The 27,456-nt window shown below is 40.6% G+C and overlaps 1 protein-coding gene across 5 annotated transcripts in view; it reads right to left on the bottom strand.

The window, feature by feature from the left end:
- Nucleotides 1-27,456, bottom strand: part of helz (helicase with zinc finger) — a 290,186-nt gene that overhangs the window by 153,771 nt on the left and 108,959 nt on the right. For 3 of the 5 annotated variants that reach the window (XM_072483730.1, XM_072483732.1, XM_072483734.1), the window contains 4 exons: nt 24,942-25,072; nt 23,689-23,871; nt 20,276-20,377; nt 16,778-16,956 (listed from right to left, as the gene is read on the bottom strand). In XM_072483730.1, the coding sequence (XP_072339831.1) occupies nt 16,778-16,956; nt 20,276-20,377; nt 23,689-23,871; nt 24,942-25,072 (595 nt within the window). The remainder of the gene's footprint in view (nt 1-16,777; nt 16,957-20,275; nt 20,378-23,688; nt 23,872-24,941; nt 25,073-27,456) is intronic. The other 2 variants (XM_072483731.1, XM_072483733.1) reach the window with 1 other exon arrangement.

Raw genomic sequence — 27,456 nt, 5'->3', positions numbered from 1 at the left:
CCTTGACGGAACACCCACAGTGCTGTTAGGAGAGGAGTTGCAGGTTTTTGAACCACCAGATTGATTTTTACAAGTATTTCCAAACAGTTAAGGTACTGAAACCCCCTAAATGAAATGGACGCCATAGCAAAAAGATTTAAAGTACAGAAAGACATAGATTAACTCCAACAAAAGCTGCCATTGCCTCACATATCCCATTGCATGCAATTGAGGAAAAACAGAAGTATGCAGAATACAAGCATAGACTGGTTGCAGCACAGCGAGAGGTCATTTAGTCTGTCATTTCTGTACTAGCTCTCTGCAAGGTCTCCTACCCTCCTGCCTGTTCCGCTAGCATTGTAAATGTTCTCTGTTCAGGAGCTTATGCATGACCGAATCTGTTTCCACCACTCTCAGGTAGTGCATTCCACATCCTGACCACCTGCTGTGTAAAAAAGCTTTTCCTCATGTTGCCTTTGGCTCTTTTGCCAATCACTTTAAATCAGCATTATGCAGTCCTCAATCCTTCTACCAGTGGCAACATCTTCGCTCTCCCTATTTGGTCGACTTCTGTGATTTGTAAAGAATGTCGAGACACAATATGAACGCAGCCTTCAATTTTCTGCAATCTCAAACAAATATTGCAAACAAATTGCGGCTCTTTTAAAATTTCTGATGCTGATGTGCCTCCTGTAGTGCTCAATGTAGCCTCTGCAATATTTGCGATGTTTTAAAAAAAAAAAAAAAAAAATTCTTGTTTAATTTTTCCAATTAAGGGGGCAATTTAGCGTGGCCAGTCCACCTACCCGGCTCATCCTTTTGGGTTGTGGGGGTGAGACCCACGCAGACACAGGGAGAATGTGCAAACTGCACACCAACAGTGACCTGGGGCTGGGATCGAACCCCAGGTCCTTGGCACCATGAGGCAGCAGTGCTAACCGTTGTCCATGTAGTCTGCGTGGGTCTCACTACATTCTCCTCGTGTCTGCGTGGGTCTCACTCCCACAACCCAAAAGAATGAGCCGGGTAGGTGGATTGACCACGTTAAATTGCCCCTTAATTGGAAAAATTAAAAAAGAAATGTCAATAAAAACAGCACAGATATTGTAGAGGTTACATTGAACACTATAGGAGGCGCATCTGCAACGTGCTGCCCGTTTTATTTAAATGTAATCACATATTTGGAATCCAAATTACTAGCGATGGGAGTAGTAAACCAATCTCAGCCGTCGAGGCTCTTGGTTTGAAAGATATCACTGCCCTTCAAAATTATTTGTCAGCCGCCTCTCATCACTTTCACATTTATAACCAGATCACAGAACAGACGGTGATCTTGGTCAGCAACTGTGGCTGGAAACAAAAGTATATGAAACGTCTGAATGTCAACATTAAGCTTCTCAGCATCAAATACAGTAGCTGTTTTTTTTTTAAGAAAGACTGCTTTAGAAACTAAGCACAAATATACTGATACAATTTCCACTTTTTGTGGTGGTAATGTACAAGGACAGTGCAGCTTCATTCCAAATATGAATTGTCTCCTGCAGGAGGCAGAGATACACGCCACGAGGTTGTATAACCGCATTACAACATCAAACCTAGCTTACAAAAAGCAGGATGATTTACACTTAAAAATCAGTATCCACTGGTCCTCCCACACACTTTATAAACTGAAGAGATCAGTTAAATGTTCTAAATATGTAGTGTATGCATTCAGCACATTTACAATTCAGTGCCACAGACTGACCTTACCCAAATGTCACCAAAAAGCCAACGCTGCCTCTCAAAACAAAAACAGGACACATACATGTCCATTCCATTATGCATTAACTCAGCAACACTGTGGATGCAACACCAAATACTGCAGAGCAGAGCTATTTAACATTTTCCCAATGAAACCATACTCAAAATGTTCAACTGACTGTCCAAGGCACAACAGTACAGCACAGGAGGGCACTCAGTCCATGCAGCGGCTCTTCGGAGGAGGAATCCACTTCCTCCTTCGCGAAAACTTTTTCTCCTTTCAATTATTTCTATAGTTCACTTGGGAAAACCCTTTTTGAGTATGTTTCCACTACCCAATAAGGAATACAAATATAACATATATACAAAAGATACAGGTATATACACACAAGTACATACATGGCTTTACTGGAGTAGAAATTCAAATAAAAACTGCGAAAATGTCAATGAATAAATCCTGAAAACTACAAGGCCTTGACTCACTCCAATGAGCAGAAGATGCAAGGCAGTTATCTGAATATTTTTTGACATCAGTGTGTATGTTGGTCACAGTACAACAGTCAAGTAAACACAGGAGTGTGAAACCAGGGCTCTTGCAGTAGCCCCAACAGTCTGATTTGAGTCACATTATCAGGAGGAGGATGTGAAGCAAGAATTCCTGCTTCTCTGGAACAAGAGAAAAGTAAAGGGAGAGGTTCACCATTCCCATAAATCTAAATCAATAACCCACTCGCCGATTCACAGTTTCTGTTCTGCCGGGGCCACTCGGCTCGAGACCACATTTGGTTCAAATTTGGACAAAAGAGTTAAATTCCAGAGTTATGGGGAGAGTAACTGCCCTTAACATCAAGGCGGCATTTGACCAAGTGTGCTATCAAAGAGCCCAAGCAAAAAAGTCAATATGAATCAGGGGAGAAAACTGGTGATTGTTTGGAGTCATGATGGCTGGTGCAGACACGATAGGCCGAAGAGCCTCTTTCCGTGCTGTGAAACTCTATGATTCAATGACTGTATACCTAGCAGAAACGAAGACATTGGAGGGGAATCAGCTCAACCCCAGGATATCACTGCAGATGTTCCTCAGGGCAATGTCCTCAAGTCAAACCAGCTTTAGCTGCTTCATCAATGACCTTCCCTTCATATCCAGAATGTGGAATGTGGACTTCTGCATGGCATTCCTCATCTCTGCTGTGCTGTTTGTAGGCACAAGTCCAACATTTTTGCACAAGATTTTGACCATGAAATGATCAGAAGTGGGGGTCTTCACTTATGATTGTAGTATTCAATTCCACTTGCTCCTCCTTCAAAAACAAAGTGGGTAGCACGGGAGCATTGTGGATAGCACAATTGCTTCATAGCGCCAGGGTCCCAGGTTCGATTCTCAGCTTGGGTCACTGTCTGTGCGGAGTCTGCACATTCTCCGTGTGTGCGTGGGTTTCCTCCGGGTGCTCCGGTTTCCTCCCACAGTCCAAAGATGTGCGGGTTAGGTGGATTAGCCATGCTAAATTGCCTATAGTGTTGGGTGGGGTTACTGGGTTATGGGGGTAGGGTGGGGGTGTGGACCTTGGGTAGGGTGCTCTTTCCAAGAGCCGGTGCAGACTCGATGGGCCGAATGGCCTCCTTCTGCACTGTAAATTCTATGATTCTATGAAAGTAGTCCATTCCTGCATGTAGCAATATATGCAGTGCTAACCACTGCGCTGCCCTCACTTATTAAATTAATTACAGATTTTATAGTTTTGATCAAACTGAAGCTTGCTTTGTGACTACTTCAGAGACAGTTCATGCAGGTGTGCCTCACGCTAATGTACATTTCAGAAGAGCGATGAGGACAACATCTTAAACATGATAATAAGCTGTAAACTGTGCACAGATCGAGGACAGCCAGTCACAATACTGGAAACAATTTCACAGCGATGTAACATAGTTTAATCCATACAGGCAATTTGTACAAATGTATGTTGGGTTGTGTCAGTGAAAGGAAAGATTTTTGCTGTAGTTAGTTGCATAACTTAATACTGCAGTGCAACAGAAGCAAACTCAAATTTATAATTCTGCACAATTTCTGTACAGAACACATCCATCAAAATTATTGTTCTAATATGTGATAACTCAGTTCCTCAAGCAATCAGATATGCTAATTTCTAAAATAAATAGCATATCAGAATTATTGAAGACTGATTAAGAGGCAGATTAAAAAGCCATATTAATTTTGTTCCCATTAATTTTGTATTCTTCAAGGTCCATTCAGCAGTTTCCATGCCAGAGAACACTGTACAACGGTCCTATTTCAGTTGACCGATGTCCTTCATTTCTGGTAATATTACATAAATTGCATGCTTCTCCTTCCCAATTAACCCCAGTAGAATGTGCACTTGCAACACAGATAATTAGGGAATCATAATATTTGTAAATGGTTCTCATTTAAAATATACCATCTGCTATTAATAATGGAATAAGAGTACCATTAGCTTTGGACTTCTGTTTTCCTGCAAGATTTTAAAAAGTTATCAAAGCGCCTGACCTTCCTTCTCAAAAAGAAGCAGGCTACCTTAGAATGTAGAGTCATATTTACTCTGAATAAAAACATCTTCTACTTACCTCAAGCTCCTACAAGAGGGGAAAAATGCAATTTGCTGAAACTACTGACAACACTCTTCCCAACTTTATACATTAATACTTTCAGACACAACTCCCATTTGCAAAACCTTACTTTCTATTGCGATGTTTTTGTCACAGCTCCCCACTCTACAGTGCAAACTAAGAAAACAGATCCGCCTGAATATCTGCTTGAAGAGAAGTTCTTACTTGCATTGATGTAAAGACAGAGAGATCCCTTACATCAACAGTAAACAAATTAGATTGCTGCAGCGACACATCAGTTTCTGTAAAATTGCCACCGAGAGGAGCAGAATCCTTCTCACTCCTGGAAGCTTAGTTTGATACTTAAATGCAAGTCAATTGATCAAGAGTGTAAAAGGTCTCCAGCATCATTTACCCAAAATCTATCAGAGGGGGGTAATCTAGATGTCTTCTATTAGGGTGCCAAGAGACAAGTAGATTTGCGCAATCGATAGCATCTCTTGGAAATAGGTCAGATGTTTATTAATTTTTCTGAGGGAGTAACATTTAAAGTGTCCTTTCCTACACCCACCAAAATGATGATAATTTTCAACAAGAGAAATTAGGACTTAGCTTGACTCGACTGGCAGCACTTTAAACTCAAGGGTCAGGCATTGTAGGTTTAAATGCCACACTGTGGCAAGCATTTTAATCTATGCTGCATTGCAAATAACAGGTTAATTGTTCATGTGTTTTAGAATGTACATTTTAAGTTTTAGAATGCAACTTCTAATTCTGATAATTGAAGTTTTAACTCTAGAAAATGGGGTGGTTGCAACTTTGACAAGCTGGGAGGTTATTATACTCCAAACGAATAGACTAAATGGGGCAGCACTGTGGCGCAGTGGTAGCACTGCAGTCTCACGGCGCTGAGGTGCCAGGTTCGATCCCGGCTCTGGGTCACTGTCTGTGCGGAGTTTGCAAATTCTCCCCGTGTTTGCGTGGGTTTCACCCCCATGCCGCTAAGATGTGCAGGGTAGGTGGATTGACCACGCTAAATTGCCCCTCAATTGGAAAAATTGAATTGGCACTCTAAACTTAAAACAAAAAATAAGAATACACTAAATGGAGATATAAAACAGCAGGTGGTGAGAAACATAAACAATGCATGACCCAAACTGAAAACGGAAACTGAAAATGAAAGCAGACACGGGAAACAGAAAGAAAACTGACCCTCCCAGTTTCCCAGGAAACAAAAACTGAACTGGAGGTTGAACAGTCTGGGCAGACTCAAACTGGTTGAGGCTATATGAAGAGACACGGCCATTCAAGCTCAGACGTTGCAGCGAAGAACTGGTATGTGTGCGCAGTGTGCAGCTCACTAAGAGAAGATCGCCAAAGTGAATAACAGTTTGATGGATCGGCACTGAAAGCAGAATAAAACACTAATTTCAGCATTCAGCATGTGGAATGCATGATCGCAGTTTGAATTGTGAGGGAACACAACCTGGGAGATTGCTCAATTTAAAGTGAGTGTAAGAATCTATAGTGGGTCTCAAAATATCTTGAAAGCAACCGCAGGTTAGTTTGGAAGCACTGAAAAGTAACTGGAACAAGAGACTGAGGCATTCACAGTCAAAAGATAGTAAATGAAAGTTTTACCTCAAAATAACTCGAGTGGAGGATAATTCTGCACAGGTCTGTGGCATACTAATTACTGTTCCCAAAAGGAGTAAATAACTAAGACACTGTAATCTGCAAAAGGATTTTGGGGGAATAAGTAGTAAACCCAAGGTCCTAGCATATGTGGGTTTTATTTAATAGAATTTACAATGCAGGAGGCCATTCGGCCCATTGAGTCTGCACCGGATCTTGGAAAGAGCACCCTATCCAAGGGCCACACCTTCACCCTATCCCCATAACCCAGTAACCCCACCCAACATGAAGGGCAATTTTGAACACGAAGGGCAATTTATCATGGCCAATCCACCTAACCTGCACATCTTTTGACTGTGGAAGGAAACCGGAGCACCCGGAGAAAACCCACGCACACACGGGGAGGATGTGCAGACTCCGTACAGACAGTGACCCAAGCCAGAATCGAACCTGGGACCCTGGAGCTGTGAAGCAATTGTGCTATCCACAATGCTACCATGCTGCCTTTGCTGGGTTGAAGCTGTAGTGTAACTTTATCAAATTTGCTTTATTTAATTTTTCTATATACAATAAAATTAGTGTTTTGTTAAAAACAGTGAAATCTTGTAATGAGTAAAAATGAGGTGTTTGATTCTCTTTACATCTTAACAGCTCCTAGCTGGATCATTACAGTTGCCACTTGGAGAGTATTAAGTTCTGCAGCATTCAAAGTGTCATCTTTCAAACTGAACATCAAACCAAGGGGCCATTGCCCACTCAGTTGAAAACAAAGATCATATTAACAGAAACTGAAGAACAACAATGAACTCTTCCAGTGTTCCAACCATCATAAGTACAGTGCGGCAGTACTTGGACTTGCAATATCATTTGGCTTTCAGGAACCATTGTAAGTTGGAATGTTTTAAGTCGGAACCATTTTCCCATAGGTACAAAGTTATAAATAGGGGATTAGTTCCTGAACCAAGGCCCAACACCGTAGTTTAATTGAACAGTGAAAGGTTTGAAAGATCTTTCTTCAGTATAATTTCCTTAATAGTGTATTTTACCATGATATAATAATGCCTACACTTTCAAAGATCACTTCTACACTGTATCCCAAGAAGCAATTTGCCCTTGCTGAGGTTGCGAAAGATGGAACATGATACGGTTCACTGGTATAGCCTTGTAAAGTAGAAACCAGCATTGTAATGTTGAAACAGGGTGTCAATTTATAAACTTAAGTGTGTTTTGTTGTTGTAAAGTCAAGGACTGCCTGTATAGTAAATCGTCATGTTCATGAGGTACTCCTGTGAGCACAACAGCTGCCATGTGAACCTGTGTAACAACGATTCTAAACCAAGTGGAACATCTTCAAGATATTACACAAGGCCTGATACACATTTAAGTATTCCTTTGTCAGTTCTAATTCAAAAAGAAAAAATAAGAAAACTAGACATGTCATTCTTTGCATTCATTTCACTGAAGGGGGTGGAGGAGAAACTCAAACATAGAGGGTATACCTGTATTCAAAGGACGTAGCTGTGTTCAAAGGACATGTACCAAATCAGGGTCTTAGCACAAACAAAGTACAAGATCTACTTCAAACAGCAGCTCCATAAATGTTGTTGAGAATGATTTTGGATAGCATTACACAGCACTGACTGCAATTATCTTTTGCTTCAGTCAAACTTTTCCCAGCCGCTGGGCGATAATGCAAAATGAATTTTACCAACCATTTAGCCAATTTATTTGCAGAGAACAGACCTCATCACACATCGCCCTTTGAATCACAAACACCTGTGAAGATTTCCATTTCGGCTTTGGAAATCAAAAACTTCAATTTTTGAATTCCAAAGAGTCATAATGGACTCAAAACATTGGCGGTTTCTCTTCCCACAGATGTGCCAGACCTGTTTTTATCCCCAATCACCCAGTTTTGCCAATTTAATGAAACAAGGTTATTTCACCCATGCGGTGGAATTTATGCTAATTTAGAGAAAATGGGAGTTAGTATCTGATGTGAACCTAAAAGAACATTTTACAACAGCTTTTTCCTCCTGCAGACTGAAACAAGATCAGAATTTGTTTCCCATACCCCCAAATTTTGGACTCACATAATATTGCAGCACCAGAGGAAGACATTTCTCCCATCATGCCCGTGTTAGCGCTTTGAGTGATCCAATTAGTCCCGCTCCCCATAGCTCTAAATTCATTCCCTTCATGGATTCATCCAATTCCCTTTGGAAATTACTGCTGAATTTGCTATAACCACCCATTCAGGAGTGTCATCCAGATCCGAACTAAACTGCACAAAAAAATACTTTCATGCCAATCTGGTTAATTTGCCTTTCGTTATAAATCAGCGTCCAGTGATTAGTGACTCTTCTACCACTGGAAACAGATTCACCTCATTTACTACATCAAAAGTTTCACGATATTTAACACCCATAAGACATAGGAGCAGAAGTGGGCCCATTTAGTCTGCACTGCCATTCAACAAGATCATGACTGATCTGATGGGATAATCCTCAGCTTCACTTTCCTGCCTTATCCCATAACTCTTGATTCCCTTACTGAGTAAAAGATCTGTCTATTTCAGCAATGAATATAACCACCCAGCCTCTACAGCCCTCGGAGGCAAAGAATTCCAGAGATTCACAACCGCAGAAAATTCCTCTTCATCTCAGTCTTAAATGAGCGACCCCTTACTCTGAGATTGTCCCCTCTGGTCCGAGACTCTCCCACAAAGGGAAACAACCTCTCAGCATCTACCCTGTCAAGCCCCCCCAAGAATCCTATGTGTCTCAATAAAGTTGTCTCAATGAGTACAGACCCAACCTACTCAACCTTGCCTCATCAGAAAATCCCTCCATACCCAGGATCAACCTAGTGAACCTTCTCTGGACTGCCTCCAATGCCAGTATATCTTTCCTTAGATAAGGGAACAAAACTGTTTACAGTATTCCAGGTGCGCTCTAACTCGTGCCTTCTATAGTTTTAGCATGACTTCTCTATTTTTATACTCCATTCCCTTTGGAATAAAGGCCAACATTTGCCTTCCCTATTACCTACTGAACTTGCATGCTAGCTTTTTGTGATTTATGCACGTGGACACCCAAATCCCTCTGTGCTGCAGTTTTCTGTAGTCTTTCTCTATTTAAATAATATTCAGCACCTTTATTCTGCCTCCCAAAGGACATAACTTCACATGTTCTTCCATAATATTCCATTTGCCAAGTTTTTACCCAGTGACTTACTTAACCGGTCTATTTCTCTTTGTGTCATCAAACTGTACAATAGTACATGCATTTCCCTCATCCAAGTCATTAATATATGTTGTAAATAATTGCGGCCCCAGCACAAGATGCAATAATAGTGACCCTCCACTAGTTACAGGTTGCCATCCTGAAAATGCCCCTCTCATCCAAATTCTGTCTTCCAAAGGTTAGTCAATCCTCTAGCCATGCTAACAAACTACCACATCACCAAGGGCTCTTATCTTATTAGTGTTAGGAATACAACGGTAGGTAGTTTTAAGGGATTTATATTTGTATTGGTAAACAACAAAAATAAGAAGTTTAGGTGTGTTTAAGTTAATGTTTCTGTACCTGAAGTACCCTATCTCTATGTACCCTATCCATCTCTACGTACCCTATGTCAATTTGCATACAGCTCAGGTAATAATCCCGAGATTTTAACCTTGGAGGTTGTTTAGTTTAGTGCCTAGTTCCTCAAACTCTATCTGTGCAGAACCTCTTTACTCATTCTAAAGTCGTTGGTACCAACATGGAACTACATGGACCAAGAAAACTGGATCGTCCCCCTCCTACTGCAAGTTCCTCGCCAGCCCTGCGCAGATGTCCCAAACTCTGGCAACAGGCAGTCAACATAGCAGTCTGGACTTGCACTTTTCCTGCAGAGAACAGTGTAAATCCCCCTCACTGTACTGTCTCCCTGCTATCACTACATTCTTATGTGCTCCCCCACATAAATGGCTTCCTGCACCAATGGTGCCTTGACCAGTCAGCTCATCCACCCTGCAGACCCCACTCTCATCCAAACAAGCTGAGAACCTCAAAGCTGTTGGACAATTGTAGAGGCTGACACTCCTGCTATCTGGGTCCCTTTACCTGCCTCAGCTGCAGTCACATTCCTTGTCCCTAACCACTTTCCACACCAGAAGACCCCATCTAAGGAATCAGACCACCTGCTGAAACAAAGCATCCAGGAAACACTCTACCTACCTGATGCATTGCAGTATCCATAGCTCAGCCTTCAGCTCAGTGACTCTGAGCCAAAGTTCCTTAAGCCACAAACACTTTACTACAGATGTGTTTGCTCTGGATCACGTTATCCAGGAACTTCCGCATGCTGCAGCCTTAACAAATCGCCTGTCCTGCCGTCCTTAGTATGTTTTAAATAATTTATTTGTGCTGCTTATATATTTTATGAAATAACCACCAAGTTGTGCAAGGTTTTAAACCTTTGGAAAAGGGTAGAGCTTACCCACTTGCCAGATTCTCACCAAACAGCTAACTCCTTTTCCTGTCGTAGAGTAACAACCAATCCAAACTCAAGCTTGCACTCTGATCCTTGGTGCACGCCGTTTATATCTCTTACATTAGGCAGCATGGTGGCGGAGTGGTTAGCACTGCTGCCTCACGGCGCCGAGGTCCCGGGTTCGATCCCGGCTCTGGATCACTGTCCGTGTGGAGTTTGCACATTCTCCCCATGTTTGCGTGGGTTTCGTCCCCACAACCCAAAGATGTGCAGGTTATAAAAAAATGTTTAAAAATCTCTTCCATTAACTTCATTCGACTTTGGGCAATTTGTATCACCATACTTTATTAGACCCAAACTTTTCCTTAATCCAGATGCAAGTTTTTCCACGCATTGCCCTTACATACGAACCAATCAACTTACCAGTTTCTTGAGACTTGATGGCTGTTTTGTTCCCCAATGGTGCCTCACAGCAATATCCAAGTTTAATTACAAAGCCACTTTCAAATCTCAAAATCATAGGAGAAACACTCAGCAAATATCTGGCCACTTCTCTCGTAGCAGAGCAAGACCACTTTCTGAAGGGTACAAATGTTCAAAAGCAAAAGAGCATCTCTGTCTCCTCTGCATCAAATTCCCAATTCCCACTTTGATCCAAATTCCCAAATATACTCACTCAGGACAAGGTCTCTCCCACTACTCGTACGCCACTTACTGATCATGTGCTTGAAACAGTCCCTTTCTTATATAGAGCTGAGAAGAGTCACTCTCTAGCTAATCAACACCTACTGAGGCACTATTCACGCAAAGGTTTTCAGGTGATTGAGAGTTAAGTGACACTCAACTACCTGTTTAACTCGGCTACTTAAAAAATGTTTTACCAGTTGAATTCCCACTTTGATCCAAAGTCCTTAATTTAGTCACTCAGACGGTCTCTCATTTAGGGCAAGGTCCCTCTGACTGCCCATGTGCCACTTAGCCCTAACAAATCTTCCCTCATCTTTCTCTGCCCCAACGAGAACTGCCCCAGCTTTTCTAGTCTCTTCATTGAGCTAAAGTTTCAAAGAACTATGGTTCTAAAATGAAATATCCAAGTTTAATTACAAAGCCACTTTTAAATCTCAAAATCAGAGGAGATAGCTCAACCAATTTACTTCTATACTCCCTCGATGAGGCAGTGTCTTGCGAATGAACTATTATTTTATGATTGGTGAGAAGCTCCCAGACGCAGTACATACTTTCACAGGACTGAATTTAAAACCGATGTTAAAAAGGGTCACAGAATTATCTATAAACTGATTAAAACCTATACAAGAGGATTTGTTTTCTCTAATTCTTCACTTCACGTTTAACGAACAGAGTTTATCCCCATATCTATAATTTTCATTATTAAAGCCAATCACCATTTGCTTATTCAACAGACCATCAAGTCTTGTCTGGGACAACCTTGAAACTATGACAACAGATTTAGTCTGAATTGATGAGATAAGTACATAATTGCAGGTGGCCAGTGTCCATGTTGTCTCATTGTCTGGAAGTATATTCTTACTTGGCACCACCAAATCATGCAATGTAATATCTCCGATTCAAACCCTGGATTGACCTGGTTTCATTTCCCCTTATCAACAATGGCGCAGACCAGAAACATTTTTCACACAAAAGATGTTTTGATTCTGGGCCCAAGTAAATCACAGCTTTCTAGTAAGAATTAAATGAACACTTGAAAGAAATATATCAAGCAGTACCTGGAAAGCACAGTAATTAGATGTTGGTTGAGGGAAAGGGGAAGCATTTTAAATAGCACAGACAGGTACGGACACTATGTTATTAATATTATGAGCTCTTACGACAACTACTTCCATTTTGTTATTCCGTTAAATCAGAGAGCATTATCTTCCATTAAAGACAGCATCGCAAATATAACATGATCACCACCTTGAATTACTAAGTCGAATGAAATTCATTCCATCACAGCAATTAAGAGTTTAAATAATAGCTTTGAATTCCATTGAATTAAATCTATGCCTCATTATAACGGCAAAGATCATTATTTGCAAGAAACCACTGTAGTTACAGTGCATTGAAAACTGACTTCATTTGGAACTATGCACAGCACCTGCTCATCGCTATTTTAAAACCAGAATGCATTCTGGAGTTGTAAACTTCAATTGCAAAGGAAACTTTGCGACTGCAAGAAGTAGAAAAATTGTCTCATTCCTTATCCACAGCAAAGTTAGACTGCACCCACTGCTGGGAATGGCAATTGCCCTAACTGTCCCCCAGTGGCTGTTTTTAATGCATGCCGAGATGAAAGGGAATTGTCTCATGGGCAGTTGGGCATGAATTTCAGATGAACAAAAGTTTTCTCCTAAAGTAATAATAATCTATAATAATAACAACCTTTATTATGGTCACAAATAGGCTTACATTAACTTTAATGTGAAAATCCCCTCGTCGCCACATTCTGGCACCTGTTTGGGTACACGGAGGGAGAATTCAGAATGTTCAATTCATCTAATCCGCACATCTTTCGGGACTTGAGGGAGAAAACCGGAGCACCCGGAGGAAACCCACGCAGACACAGGGAGAACGTGCAGACTCCGCACAGACAGTGACCCGGAATCGAACGCGGGTCCCTATAGTTGCTTCACAGCTCCAGGGTCGCAGGCTCGATTCCCGGCTTAGGTCACTATTAGTCCGCACATTCTCCCAGTGTCTGCATGGGTTTCCTCCGGTTTCCTCCCATAGTCCAAAAATGGGCAGGTTAGGTGGATTGGCCGTGCTAAATTGCCCTTAGTATCCAAAAAGGTTAGGTTGGGTGGGGTTACTGGGATGGGGATGTGGGCTTGGGTAGGGTGCTCTTTCAAAGGGCCGGTGCAGACTCGATGGGCCAAATGGTCTCCTTCTGCACTGGTGCCACCCACTAGAAATTACAATGCACACTTTTCCAATAACAAATAACACAAAAACTTGCATTTATATAATGTCTTTCATGACCACAACATCTCCCAAAGCACTTTATTACCAATCATGTACTGTTAAAATGTAGTCCGTTGTAACGCATGAAAAGTGGCAACTAACTTGCGCACAGTCAGCTCCCACAAACAGCAATGTGATAATAACCACAGTCTGTATGTGAGGTGTTGCTTGAGGATTAAACGCTGCCAAGGGCACCAGAGTAATTCCCTGCTCGTCTCTGAAATAGTGTCATGGTATCTTTGCCCGCGTGTGAGATCAGATGAGGTCTTGGTTTAACATCCAATCTAAAACACAGCACTCCCATCAGTGTAGCAGTCCTTCATCTCTGTCCTCGAGTGTCAGCCTTGATTTCTGTTCTAAAGTCCTGGAAAAGGACTTGAACCCAGAGTTTTCTGATATACAGACAAGAGTGCTACCTACAGTGACACGGCTGAATTAGTTCATTTTCAGCTAGACTTGGATGGGAAGGCGGCCTGGAAGCAACCACACCAGATTCTTGGTGGTCAGCTCAAATAACAACCATTTATTCTTAACCTACGTCAAACTTTGCTACATTATGGACGATAAAGTCAATTTCTGAACAATGCACTGAATCCACAAGTACACAGATTAAGAATTTCTTTCAGTGAGCGGTTCGAAATCTGCAAATATGTACAACGATGATCCCCATGGGTAAACACACCATGGTACAGAATTGAGCAATGAAAATTAGTACAGTCCCATGTTTCATCTCTGGTCTGTGCAGTCAGCACATTTCAGCAGGCAAAGCACCAGGGGTATTTCAACTGACATCAAAATAAAACTAAAAATAAATTTCCATGATAATGGAATTAGAAGTGTATCACAAATATGCATTTCATACATACATCACACAGATCTGTAAACTGGTCTAAGCTGAGCTGATTTACCAAAATCTCTAAAAGCACTCACTTCAGTTTAAAAAAATCTCTGCACATTCAGGGATGCAGGAACAACAAATTCTTCCAACTCAGGGCAAACGGTACATTTGAGGTCCAATGAACCCTCTTTACAAAGAAAAGCGAGGCTGCCCACAGACACCTGAAGTGCAGGAGTAATAAAGATCCTAAAATGCAGTTAACCATCTATATGGATGCATCACGATTATTATGGCCACAGCAAATGGGGCCAGAATTGGAAACGTACAAAGTTCGTTCAGGAAATTTAAAAAAAAAACTGCAACTGCTGGAAAGGTGAAATAAAAAGGGCAGGAATACTGGGAACGCACAGTAGATTCAGCATGTGTAAAGATAAGAGAGGCTATGATGATTTGGGTAAACATTCTTCACACTTAATTCTGAACAGGAAGGGTTGAAGGTGACCAATGACATTCCCCATGATCAAAATTAAGAACTTGGCCCAAAAGCCCAGTATTCAGTCACACTGCAAGTGCTCCCCTGACTCCTCAGAAATCAAAATTGCAGGAAAACATCACCATTTGAGCACCTGTCAAGGGAAACAGCTTGTAACAGATGACTCCGCTGCAGACAGGTTATCAGAGTCATGGCCCTTCTCCTGAGATTTCACTTTCAGTCGTGATTCAGACAATTAAGTAATCCATGAATCATAGAAATAAAGCAATTTTTTTCTTTTTAAAACAGAGGAGGTGCACTCAAGTTGGAATTTACATCCATATCAACAGAACCTTCTACAATATCCACGTTAAAACTCACCATTTGTAACATACATCCACTGGTACAAATTTGCATATTTAATAACACCAACAGTCTTGCGTTTGGCTACTTGCCTTTGTAACATTAAAGTCAGTAGTCCACCCATTTGGACAACTGTGTACATCATATCCATTAGAAAAGAAACCAACCACATCCAAAGTCTCCAAGAGTTAAGAGTTTTGCAGCACAGGAGGTGGCTGTCACCCATCAAATCTGCATCGACTCATTTATCCGTTTAGTGCCAATTCTATGTCCTGCCCTCAAACCTTAAGACGTTTATTTTTGAAAGCATAAAGGCACTGCCTTGTGCACAAAACAGAGAAATTACGGAACTACCCTGGTCAGATTTGATGCTAAGCTGGTAGGCCTCCTTTGTTGGCAGCATTGCTTTGAATTCTGAGAATTCAAGCTTTCTGCATTGCAACCAATGGACGACTCCAGGGACATGAGGAGATTTTAATCCAATGCTTTATCTGGGACAAACACAGATAAGCAGACTGGCACGTTTCAGCAACGTGCTTTCCCGAACATAGCAAAGGTGGCTGAAACTTTGAATGTTCATTGCTAGACCTTGGCAGCAGGCGGTCTACTTGCATGTATTTGCAACATAGAAATAGCTGCTTCGCATTTGCTACATTGTATACAACACATTACTGATATAAAAGCAAAATACTGAATGCTGGAAAGCTGAAATAAAAACAGAAAGTGCTGGAAAAGCTAACCAAGTGTGGCAGCATCTGTGGAGACAGAAACAGTTAATGCTTTGCGTCCATTATGATTAATAAGGGGATATGGGGTTATGTGGAGAAGGCAGGAGAATAGGGCTGAGAAACATATCAACCATGACCGAATGGTGGAGCAGACTCGATGGGCAGAATGGCCTAATTCTTCTCCTATGTCGTATGTCAGGAATTGCTGATGAATGCTCTTCAAAGAATGGAAAGTAGGTTGTTCCCATGCAATTTCTGGTAATGTATCCCTCTCAAGCAAGGCAAAACCGATTACCTCAGATTAAACAATGGGTAGCAGTTGTATCTACAGGCAATTGTCCAGCATTTAAGCCTAATTTGACTTCTCATGGAACAAAATTCACCAGCTTTTGTGAAGGCAGACTAAAGTAAATGTCAAAAAGAAATAAACCAGAGACAAAAGCCAACTTTGAGCTTTAAACGGCATTGCTCAAAATGACCCAGTGTGCAAAATTCTTAACCCTCAATGGGTATTGAGCACAGCGTCCATTAGGAAATGACAAATATATAAAACCACCTGCTGTCTCACATCGTATCTTATTTCTCGTCCACCTCAGCTTTTGTAAAACTTTATGTCCTGAATTTTCAACACCCCTTCCCGAGCCCACAAATACCAGCAGCAGATGATACTTCAGTTTCAGGTTGCCATTATCGACACTGGCCACCTTGGGGAGGAGAGTTTGGGAGAGACAGGCTGGCAATTAGGCAGGTTAAGAGCCTTTTTTTTTTAAAAAGTAATTTTCGGAGGCTGACTGGGATTTTATGACCAGGGGTGGGTGTACAACTAAAGGTCACCCTATAGAGGGGGCCACCCATTACACAACAGTGGATGACCTGGCTGCTATCTCTCTTCTTTCTGAGGAGCACCTACTTGTTGAGCCATCCCTATTTCCCTCTTTCATGGTTAAAATTCCATGATTCTGAAAACCCAACATTACTCACCTAGTTCAAGATCCAACTGGCAGAGATATTGCGATGTACTAAGAGTAACCACCACCACGCGATGTCTTAAAATATCCTCTTTCTGTGGCATCTGAAAGGTGGAATGTGTGCTTGAAATCAAACAGTACTGTTGCACGACTGGATGCACAGTCTTCACCCATCGATTTCTGAAATATACCCTGTAATTGCAGAAACCGAACTTCAGGACATATCCATTTCAAATACATTGCATATCAATTTTGATTTTAATAGTTACAACTTCAATCTTTCTGAATCTTATAATGCACCACCCAAAAAAAAACTTCAATAGCGCAGCTAAGCAACTGTAACAGAAAATAGACTTTTGTCTAGAACCTGCACAATCAAGTTCCAGACGAATGGTAGATTGAAATGCACTGCAGAAATTAAATTCTCAAATAGAAATTTCAGATTTTGGTCACACCATTTATGCATATTGGAATTTGGGAAGAACCCATTAGGAGAAACAAGGTAATCAACAACTAAACCACAGGGTTGGGCTGCGTTTCTTTGAACTTATAGTAGCGCTGACAGAAACCTAGAATAGAGGCGAGATTGGGAATGGTGCTGGGAACAGCACGTGGTACAAATAAGTGGGGGTTGGACTTTGGGTAAGAAATTCCACCAGCCCCTCATTTTATTCACTTTTATCCTGAAAAGTCCTTTGGCACCTCATCAATGACAGCAAGTACTGACATAGTGATCAATGTAAGCCAGTGTCCCCATTCAATGTCCAGGCATACACCTTTTAACTAAGACTTCTGGTTAGGGATCAGGAACACTAATTGTGGCTGATATCGCTTCCACCCCCCCATTCAGCCACCGTCCAAACTATTATCAAGACCCTCCCATTGATCTGACACAGATAAGTTAACTCAGCACAATGCCGAGGACAAAAGCTTGGACGTTTCCCACTCAATAGCGATACAGCCAATCCTTATACTTTCTAAGCATCCAGAAAGCTTTGGAAATATCAGGTGATTATTGCAAAAGATTACAACGGTCACAGTTAATGATTTCTGGTAAGCTCCTGGAACACACTATTAATTTCCCTTTTGCCACCTCAAAAAATCTGAACCTCAGTAAATTATTATTTTGAACTGCACTCCTAGGTTTCTGCTTTCCAAATTTATATTGTTTTTAATGTTCCAAGAAATTAATGTAAAAATCATTCCTAAGTAGCTGAATAGGACAAGCACAACATTGTGCTTTAAATCATTTAAATGAGACACAAAAGTACTTGTATGCATTTTAAAAAGATTTTTAGCATCATTAAATCGAGAAAAATTAGAAAAATAAATCACAGTGGCACGATGGTTAGCAGAGCCAGGGACCCAGGTTCAATTCCAACCTTCGGTGACCGTCTGTGGAAAGTTTGCACTTTCTTCCCATATGGGTGACCATCGGTGGGAAGTTTGCACTTTCTCCCCATGTCTGAGAGAGTTTCCTCTGGGTGCTCCAGTCTCCTCCCAGAGTCCAAAGATGTGCAGGTTATGTGGATTGGCCATGCTCAATTGTCCCTTGGTGTCCAAGGCGGCTAGGCAGGTTTACGGGGATGGGGAGTGGGCCTGGGAGGGTGCTCTTTCAGAGGGTTGGTGCAGACCCGATGGGCCGAATGGCCTCCTTCTGCACTGTAGAAATTCTAAATTCTATAATCAAATCGGAAAATAATACTCTTTAGATACAGCTGTTGCAGATGGAGCATCAATTCTGACTAAGAATATGGCAGCTGCATATTTAAATACCTTCAAAAAAAACAATAGAAACAGTAGCATTGCATTAAGTTGCATAGTGAATCAGAAGATTTTTTGTTTTAGTGACGAGCGGAAAAGTGGCTGCAAAGAAACTCAAGCATATAATTTAGAAAACAATGGCCCAAATGGATTTCATCTGGAGGTACTTAGGGAATTAAAATATTTCAGTTGAAATTTTCCCTAGAAAGATTTTTAAAAATAAGTGGGCTATGCAGTTGGGAATCAATGCTGATCTGCTTAACAGGCAACTTGAAAACTCAAATCAATTCAAAACTATTCCAAAAAGTAGGATTGTGGATTCAAGTCCCACTCCAAGCTTTGAGCATAAAATTCAAGGCTAACACTCCAGTGCATTACTGAGTGCTGCACTGTCAGAGATGCTGTCTTTTAGATGAGATGTCTGCCTTCTCAAATGGATGGGGAAAAAAATCCAATAGCGTGTTATCCCAAGTTATCCCAGGTGTCCTGACCAATATTTATTCTTCAATCAAAATCAGATTAACCTGGTCATTAACACACTGCAGTTTGTGGTGGGTGAAATTAGTTGCCACGTTCCTTATATACAACTGCAAAAAGTATTATAAATGCCAAATCTTATTTTTATTTACACTGACCAAACACAGTAATAATAAGCCGTGGGCTCAACAAAAGGTGGCACTGGAAAAAATGTTTCAGAATTTTTGACGATGAGATCAAAGTTCAACAAACTAGCTGGACTTTCAGAAGTTATTGCAGAAAGTCCTCAACTTAAAGTCTCCTAGTAATTGTGAAAATTCATCACAATTGATGAACAGTAAAGACAAAAAGAATTGGCCAATTTAATATGTGATAAGTACAGCCCAAATGGACTCCAGCATCTACATTCGTAAGTTGCAATATTAAAGCAAACATGAAGATGCTGTATTAGTCTGCTAATAACTCAAGATGCAAGAAGAGTAATACGAGAGGTTAAATCCTTTGCAGTTGTTATGGAGACAAATCTTTAACCCTTTAGCGGGGACAGGGAGATCGTAATCTAACGAATGGATTTTAGCTCAGCATAGACTCAAATGTTCAACTTAGTTAAACACATCTCCAGCCATGTGTGCTAACAGCAGTCGATACGGTGAGTATTGGATGTAGCCAGAATAATGATTTAGAATAGGATTATCCATCATCAAGTATTTCCTTTGATCAAAATGTCAATTGGAGGAATTTAAAAGGGGGCAAAAGAAAATAGCTATTAGCTTGTAAGGACATTTATGCTGCATTGGTTTACAATGGCTGAAACAGGTTATTAGAAATATAAGCCAAAAGCTTTTTAGGCAGGGAAAAGCCACACATTTTAAAACATAATTTAACAGGCACAAAAAAGTTTATAACTGGTTTCTTCACACATTTCCTAGCCATTAAATTACAGACAGACAGGACATCTAACCTTCTGATTGACTGCTCCAAGTTTCTTATTATGTAGAACTAACAATAGGTACTTTCCAATGTTTATTTTCTCTACTTTGGCAAGGGGTGGAGACATTCAAGAAGGCATTCTGTGCCATAACAATTCTGTGATTTGGTGAGGGAAGTGATATCTCATTATGCACCACAGCTTGCAAAGTGCCATTCTAAAACTTAGTGCAAGGTATGAAAAACCTGCAGTCAGTCATTCCCTAATGCAGTAATAGTGTGCCAATCAGCGGAGAGGCATTACTGCAAAGTAATAACTGTATCAAATGTTTGAAAATCATACCTGAGAGGCCTAGCCTGTGGATTTCCAGCTTCTACATAAGGATGGAGGTAATCTTTTATATATAAATCAGCAGCACTGTTGGAATGGGTGCAAATAAGGATCCTGTATGGAGGGGAGGGGGGGAAAAAAACCACAATGTTGAAGGACAAACATAAAAGAAAAGTAGGTCAAACTAGATGCAAAGGAATACTAAATAACAAACGTTTGAATGAATGTTATGGCAAGCGTCATGAATCACTCACTTAAAGCTTAAAATCAATTACCAAAATATACATTCTACACTTTCCCAAGATGAAACCTGAGCAAGACCAAGTTTTCCAGTAGTGAAGCAGCAGCCCTTTCATGGAGTCCTTTAAATGCAGCCGGGCCATACTTCTGCAACTCGGTTTGGCAAAAAATAACATACAACTGACAGCTAATTTTGTTTAATACCTTGGTTAACCTATTTCCTTTCAATCTACATAACTGTTTAGAAGTCTCAATTATTTACTCCTCATCCATTTTCTCTGTTGTTTTTTTCTGAAGAGCTCATGACTGCTTCCTCACCCACTATTTTGATCTTTCATCTGCTTGTCATGAGCTGTTGACGGTAATGGGGAGAAGAGTGAGATGGGTGAATTAGGAAGCAATAGGCGTGTGACTTAAATTCGGAAAATTACGTCATGCTTCACAACAAACCCGATAAATATGGACATGTGGTATAAACACAACATGCACTAAGGGGATTGTGTTCCAATGCACCTGATGCCTTTGTTCCTTCTAGGTGGTGGAGTAGAAATGGCAGGTCTATCACGGAGTGCAGGATCCACCCAGTGAAGCACATAGTGCAAACACACTATTTGGACCACTACTTAAAAAGCCACTCACCTGAAAATCTTTGGATCATGAATCTAAATGGATGCAAATTCATTCTGATTCGGTCAGGGTTTAGTGCAAGGAAGACTTTTCTATTGCAAAATATTTCTGGAAGCTCTGAGAACCACATTGTGCTCTGGAGAATGGGAATGGTTTGGTAACTCCCTTCTAGTTGGAGAAGAATGAGGAACTACAGCAGCATTAGGAAAGACCACAGACAGCATCAGTGGCTTTACTGGAGCTATCACCAAGGATGAAGACAGCACAACAGCATTTATACCCATCACATAGGCTGCAACAGTCCAGAATGATGTACCTACAGTTTGCTGAAGAGTAGTGTTTAAGGAGGCAGTGCTTCAGGAGACAGCTGTGACTGACTGCCCAATGCCACCTGGCACAACACAGACAACAATGCTTCTGAAAACCTGGCTGTCTTGTGTGCCATCTTTTCCCCAATATCAAGTACCAACAACCAAATAAACTCAATAAAGATGAACCTCACTTTAAGAGGTGCAATTTTGCTTTAAGCAGGCATCTTGCCCTCAAGTAGACAGGTTTCCCACCTGTGCTAAAAAAATCATGCAGACAAATCAAAAAGATTCAAATGAGGCCTGATCAAAATAATTTGGGCCCCTCACTGAATCCACTAGATGAATGTATGGCCTAATTAACCCACCTATCAGACACCCAAACAGCACCAAAATGGAAGTCAAATCGGAATCTATTTCTTGACTTTGGGAGAGCTGCCATCTTTATACCCTTAAAAATGTTGCATTGTGAGAATTTGAAAGCTGGATTTGCACAGGTCAGGATGAGGGATTTAACATTAAAGAGGAATTGCTCTCCCACAGCATTGCGCATGGAGAGTCAAGGCCAAGACTCACGAGGCATGCTAAAAATGACGAGGAGGTGGCAGATAAGTGAACTAGGCATACACATTGTGTACATATGTTTATTGTATGCTTTGATCTGATGATCTGGCCTCTTCAAGCAACTGTAGAATTATATAGGCGTGGTTCCTTTGCCAGTTACTGGAAATCACTAAATAATGAGCTCTAGGTCAAAAACCCTTCCATTCATGACAGTATTAAGACTGCACTGTTCGATATGGCTGAGAGAACTACGAGCCAAAGCAAGGGGAGAATTGGTAAATTAAAACAGTTCACACAAATAAGGAAAGGAATTAAATTAAATTCTGCAACTTCCTAATTGAGAACAGATTAATTAACTGTTTTGACAGTTCTCGGGAGTTGTAACATTTGGATGCACAAGTCTTCAAGTTGTACTTTCGCTGCATTTATTCTAGCCTACAGCAAAGCCATCTGTTGGTACTCCATTCTGTCTAACTTCCAGCTGTATTTCCAACTCAGAGTCCTTTGAGCTCATCAAACACAAACACTAAAAATATGAAGATCTGCATATTAAGTAAGCAATATACATAAAATAAATTTGATGAATTTTAATATCAAACTGACTTAAACACCTAAAAATCGTCCACCACAGTCCAATTTCCAAACAGGTCAGATGCAATGGCAGGGACATTGGAAGTACTGACAAGTTAATCAACACACTTTACTCTCCCTGCGAACTGGTACTAAGTAGGAATGCACTGCTGTAACTGACTCAATCCAACCCGAATTTCAAACAGTAGCTTGGCATGGTAACAAGGTGTCCGGAAATGCAATCATCTGACGAGTTCTTTGTAGTAACAAAAAATAAACTTCAAAGTCCCGAATGATAGTTGATAATTATAACAAGAGTTAAAGTAAATGAAATACCCCAGAAATAATGGCATCTACAACTTCCCTTGATGTCGTTCTAAACAGAATTAATGCAGATCACCATGTGTTCTTTGCAGGTGACTGCAGATGACCTGCCAACACTCAAGGACACTTAGCTGCTGTCCCACTACTCTAGTTCCGGTGGCTCAGCATTTTGGCCTTATAATCAACTCCAAAAAGACTGAAGTCATGTCTCAGGGAGCATCCAATCACACAAGTGGGTACAATTAATAACCTACCTCTCAAGGTCACACACAAATTTGGTCTACTGTCCTCACCATTTGTTGTAGGTCAGCTACCAGCATCACATCAAGTGACTTGACCATTTCCACTTGCCCTATCTGCAAAGTATCATTGACATCATACGGCACGGCAGATATGTAACTTATCTTCTCAACGCTGCAATATAACTGCATTTGAGGTCACAAGCAAAAGGCTCCAGTTTTGTTGGTCTGTTTGTGTCACTTGCGCTGGTCAATACTGATCAGATCCCTCCCGATCTCCAAGGTCAGGTGTAGAATCCCTTCTGCCACCTAACTGAACACAGAGCAAGGATCAAATCTGGGTTGCTCCTGGTCTGTACAGTTTAGTTACTTGCTGGGAAAACCCCTCCGGTCACTGGTGCAGTCCTTATAACATTTAAGTGAATGTATTTTTAAAATCACATATCCCATTTCCACAATTCAATTTTTAAAATATAGTGTATTTTTGAAAGAAGTGAATATAAGGCAGAATTTCCTGTCATTGCATGATGAAACAATGCATCAGAAAGCTCACCTTGTATCCTGCTGTTTTAATATATGTTTGACTGCCTGAGCCAATGTGAATGTTTTCCCTGTTCCATAGGGACCGATGATGAGAACAGGCGGAAGTGGGATGGAAAGTGGAGTTGTGATTGCCAGAATAGCCTCCTTCTGTTTCGTATTTAGCCGGGGATCCAACTGCTCGTCCCATTGTCTACTCCAGTAAGACAAAAGAAAAGAAGCTATTTGCAATTTATGCACGTCTCAAAAGTCAATATGTCTTTTTCAAAACAATTCTTTTAATAAACAACATCCAAATTAAGTTACACCAAGTTATACAGATAATCCCTACAAAGAAATGTACATATTTAAAAGCAAATAACTATATCCATAATAAAATAATTAGTAGTATAGAAATATGACTAGTTCTCCTAAAGCTTTAGAAATCGATTTAAGATCTTGCATCAAACTAATGAAACCTCATGAAACAGAGAAATGATCCTCGACTCTCTATAAAAGGTTCCAACATTTCCGTTTAACTGGGCCATTTAGAAGGACCATCAGTTTGATGAGGGCCTGGGTACAAACTTTTTGTTTGGTACTCCTCCAGTTTAAAAAGTACAAATTGAACACCTTCCCATTAAGCTACAGGTGCCACAATTTTAGCCTGTGCATAAAGTGTAATTATTCTATCAACACTGTGTCATTATAGTACTATGCCCCAGAGAAGGCAGTGATATCTTTGCATGAGTTTATCAATTTAAGTTGAATCAAAAAAGTTTTGCTCAAGTGAATGGAGGGAAACGATATAAAAGGTGCTAGTCCGGTATTTGCACATAGAAAGCGTAAATGTTGTGCAGACACATCTTCGAAACAAAAATCTGCTCGATTCAAGAATGTAATTATAGGCATTCTTCTGCATGAATATGTTATCAAGATAATGAGTTTATATAACTTTTTTTTTTTTATAAAGGAATTTGAATTTTAAAAACTTTTAAGTATGAAAATCAATTAGTCACATGCTGCTAGTCTCACACAAACTATTAATCACAATCAACAGGTTAAGCACCATTTCCTGACATTTTCTGAATTTGTGCATGAATATACATGAATGCAAATTATTCCAACCTGCTTTTCTCGCGGTCACAGAACAGTCAATTCAATCTTATCTTTTTGAAAACACAGGTGAAGGGCTATGAAATGTACCCAATCCTATATACCAGCTTCAATAAGTGGCAAGCTGCATGCCTGATGCAATATTAATGCCACGTCGTTGGCACACCATACCTGATGGGACTCCAGGGAATTGTGGGAAACATACAGACATCTGGAAAGAGAATGCTGTTGTCCTTGATTCTGTCCAGGGCATAATGCATTTCACAGAGTGGCAAGCGATTGAGTTGAAACTGAAGTTCAACCTATGAATTAATACGGCATTTGTCAGCAGTTCAAAAAACATCCAATAAACAGGTACAGATCAGTACAGTTCCACTTCTAAACCCAGATTTCAGAATTATATTTTCACCCCCCTGCTGTCAAAAGGGCCCACATACAGTTTACGATGGCTTCAACATCATACATGGTGAAAGGAAATGTAGAAGAAAGATGTTGTTTCTTCTACAAGGAGCTTCCCAACTTCCCAAATTGCTTTTCAAAGGAACTTTATGCAGGCCAGCAGGAATAGATTTTATATAAAATAACACAATTATTACTTTTACACAACAAATTTGCTGTTGGGTTCAACCATTCTTTTGGCAGCTGATCAGTTTTATAAATGGACTATAAGTGCACTGGAAAAGTAGATAGGGGGATGAATGATATCCCCCTAACAGGGGGAGTGAGGATTGGGGGCGAACTAATCTTTGAGCTGCTCACCAAATCTTTGGATGCAAGTGGATTCGTCCACCAAACTGAAGTTGTTGTTGCCCCAATCACTCTTAAATTGTTTGCAGAACAGATTTAGGAAACTAACATTATTGCAATTTGCCTGGTAGAGTTAGACATGAGGAACAGGAGCAGGCATTGGTCAATCAGCCATTCACACAGACTCTGCCATTCAGTTAGCTCATAGTTGACCTTCCACCTCAACTGCACCTTCCACGCACTATTTCCTAAATATACTCAATAATTGAGCATCAATGTCCATCTGAGATAGAGAATTCCAAAATTTCACAATTCTTTGAATGAAGACATTTCTCCTATTTGGTTAATCCCTTATTCGGAGGTCTGTAACTCCTGCTTCTCGACTCCTCCGCCAGGAGAAACATCCTCCAAACATCTATCCAGTTAAGCTCCTTAAGAATTTTAGATGGTTCAATGGTATCACCTCTCATTCTTCTCAACTCTGGGGAATACAGGCCTAGTTTTCTCAATGACCCTTCATGGGACAATAACCTCATACCAGGAATCATTCCAGGAATAGTTCATTAAGCTCAAAATAGGACTGTATTAGAGGCTGCTGTATTTTTATATTTGTAATTATTGTTTTTTTTTTTTAAATTGATATAGTTGCACATGGTTGCTTGAAAATAATAGTTTCCCTTACTGGCAACATTTGCTGCACCAGTAAGAGGCAGATTACAGGCAAGTGCAGATCTTTGGCAAAAATCACAAAATTACATTTTTAAGAAATTGTTACATCAGAATGTTTCACAAGTGTATCCAAAATACACTGCCCTTCATCTCTAATCAAAGCGCAGTCACAAACCCAAAAACGGAACTCATAAGCTTTCCCCCATTCACTTTATGGTGCTAAATTATAATTAAAGAACGATGAAGCATTTACCTCCGCACTCCCAATCTCTAGCTAACTAGGTCTGTGAGATCCTTGAAGGTCAAAATATTACAGTTAAAATCAGGCGTTATGTGAATGAGGCTGCATAAAATGAGAGGTGCATACTAAGCAAACCAAAATTGTATAGAAAAAAGATCAAATGGAACCATTAATGAAGCATCTTACTTTCATATTTATTAATCTATGTATTGCACTTTAAAATCCTTAACTGAAAACCAGCACCAAGTGAATGAGGTAAAATTATATGCTGGATCATTTCTTTCCCATTGCATTTTCCACAAAATAGCCCGCCAGTTAAAATGTCAAACTCCAAATATATCTGCACCAATGCTCGGTGTTAACATAGTTCCAGAACTAAACAGATTTTGATCAACACTGCCATTAGTACAGCAGTAACCCTGATCTTTCTTGAAACCCATGTGCAAGTCACAAACCTTTGTCCTTAGTACCATCGCATAAAAGCGCCTTAAGTAAAAACAAAATCCCGATTCAAAGTTTAGCATACATTGAACTGGGGAATGTAGTTCAAAGCAAACTTCTCAGCAGTGTGTTGAAAACCTTTCACTTCCGGTCTAATTTTCCCTTTCCCTTCTCCCGAAGACCCTGATTCTTGGCTGCTGTGTGGCTCCACGGGAACACTCTGGAAACATCCTCAAGCAGCTTGTATACATGTGTGAGCATTGATGGCGGGATCAGCAGCCACCGCAATGAGAGTTATCACATACACAAGCCTGATTCTGTCCATGCCAAATACCCAAACAAAAAAGTGAGAACGAAGGTCAATTTCCTCTCCCGAGTCCAGAAGCAGTGGTACCAAGTTTATCTCCCCGAATACAAAAGGAAAACACTATCAGGATAAAGGTTACCAACCTGAAACACTGATGCTATTTCTTACTCCAGACCTGTTGAGCATTTCCAACATTTCCTGTTTTATCTCCTTGCACACTGTTTGAGCAGATATCCTAACATAGACTGGGGATCAAATATAGGAACTTGCTGGCCTCTATA

The sequence above is a fragment of the Scyliorhinus torazame genome, chromosome 18, assembly GCF_047496885.1.
Source record: "Scyliorhinus torazame isolate Kashiwa2021f chromosome 18, sScyTor2.1, whole genome shotgun sequence".
Taxonomy (NCBI): domain Eukaryota; kingdom Metazoa; phylum Chordata; class Chondrichthyes; order Carcharhiniformes; family Scyliorhinidae; genus Scyliorhinus; species Scyliorhinus torazame.
This window is presented reverse-complemented; position numbering and strand designations above follow the sequence as displayed.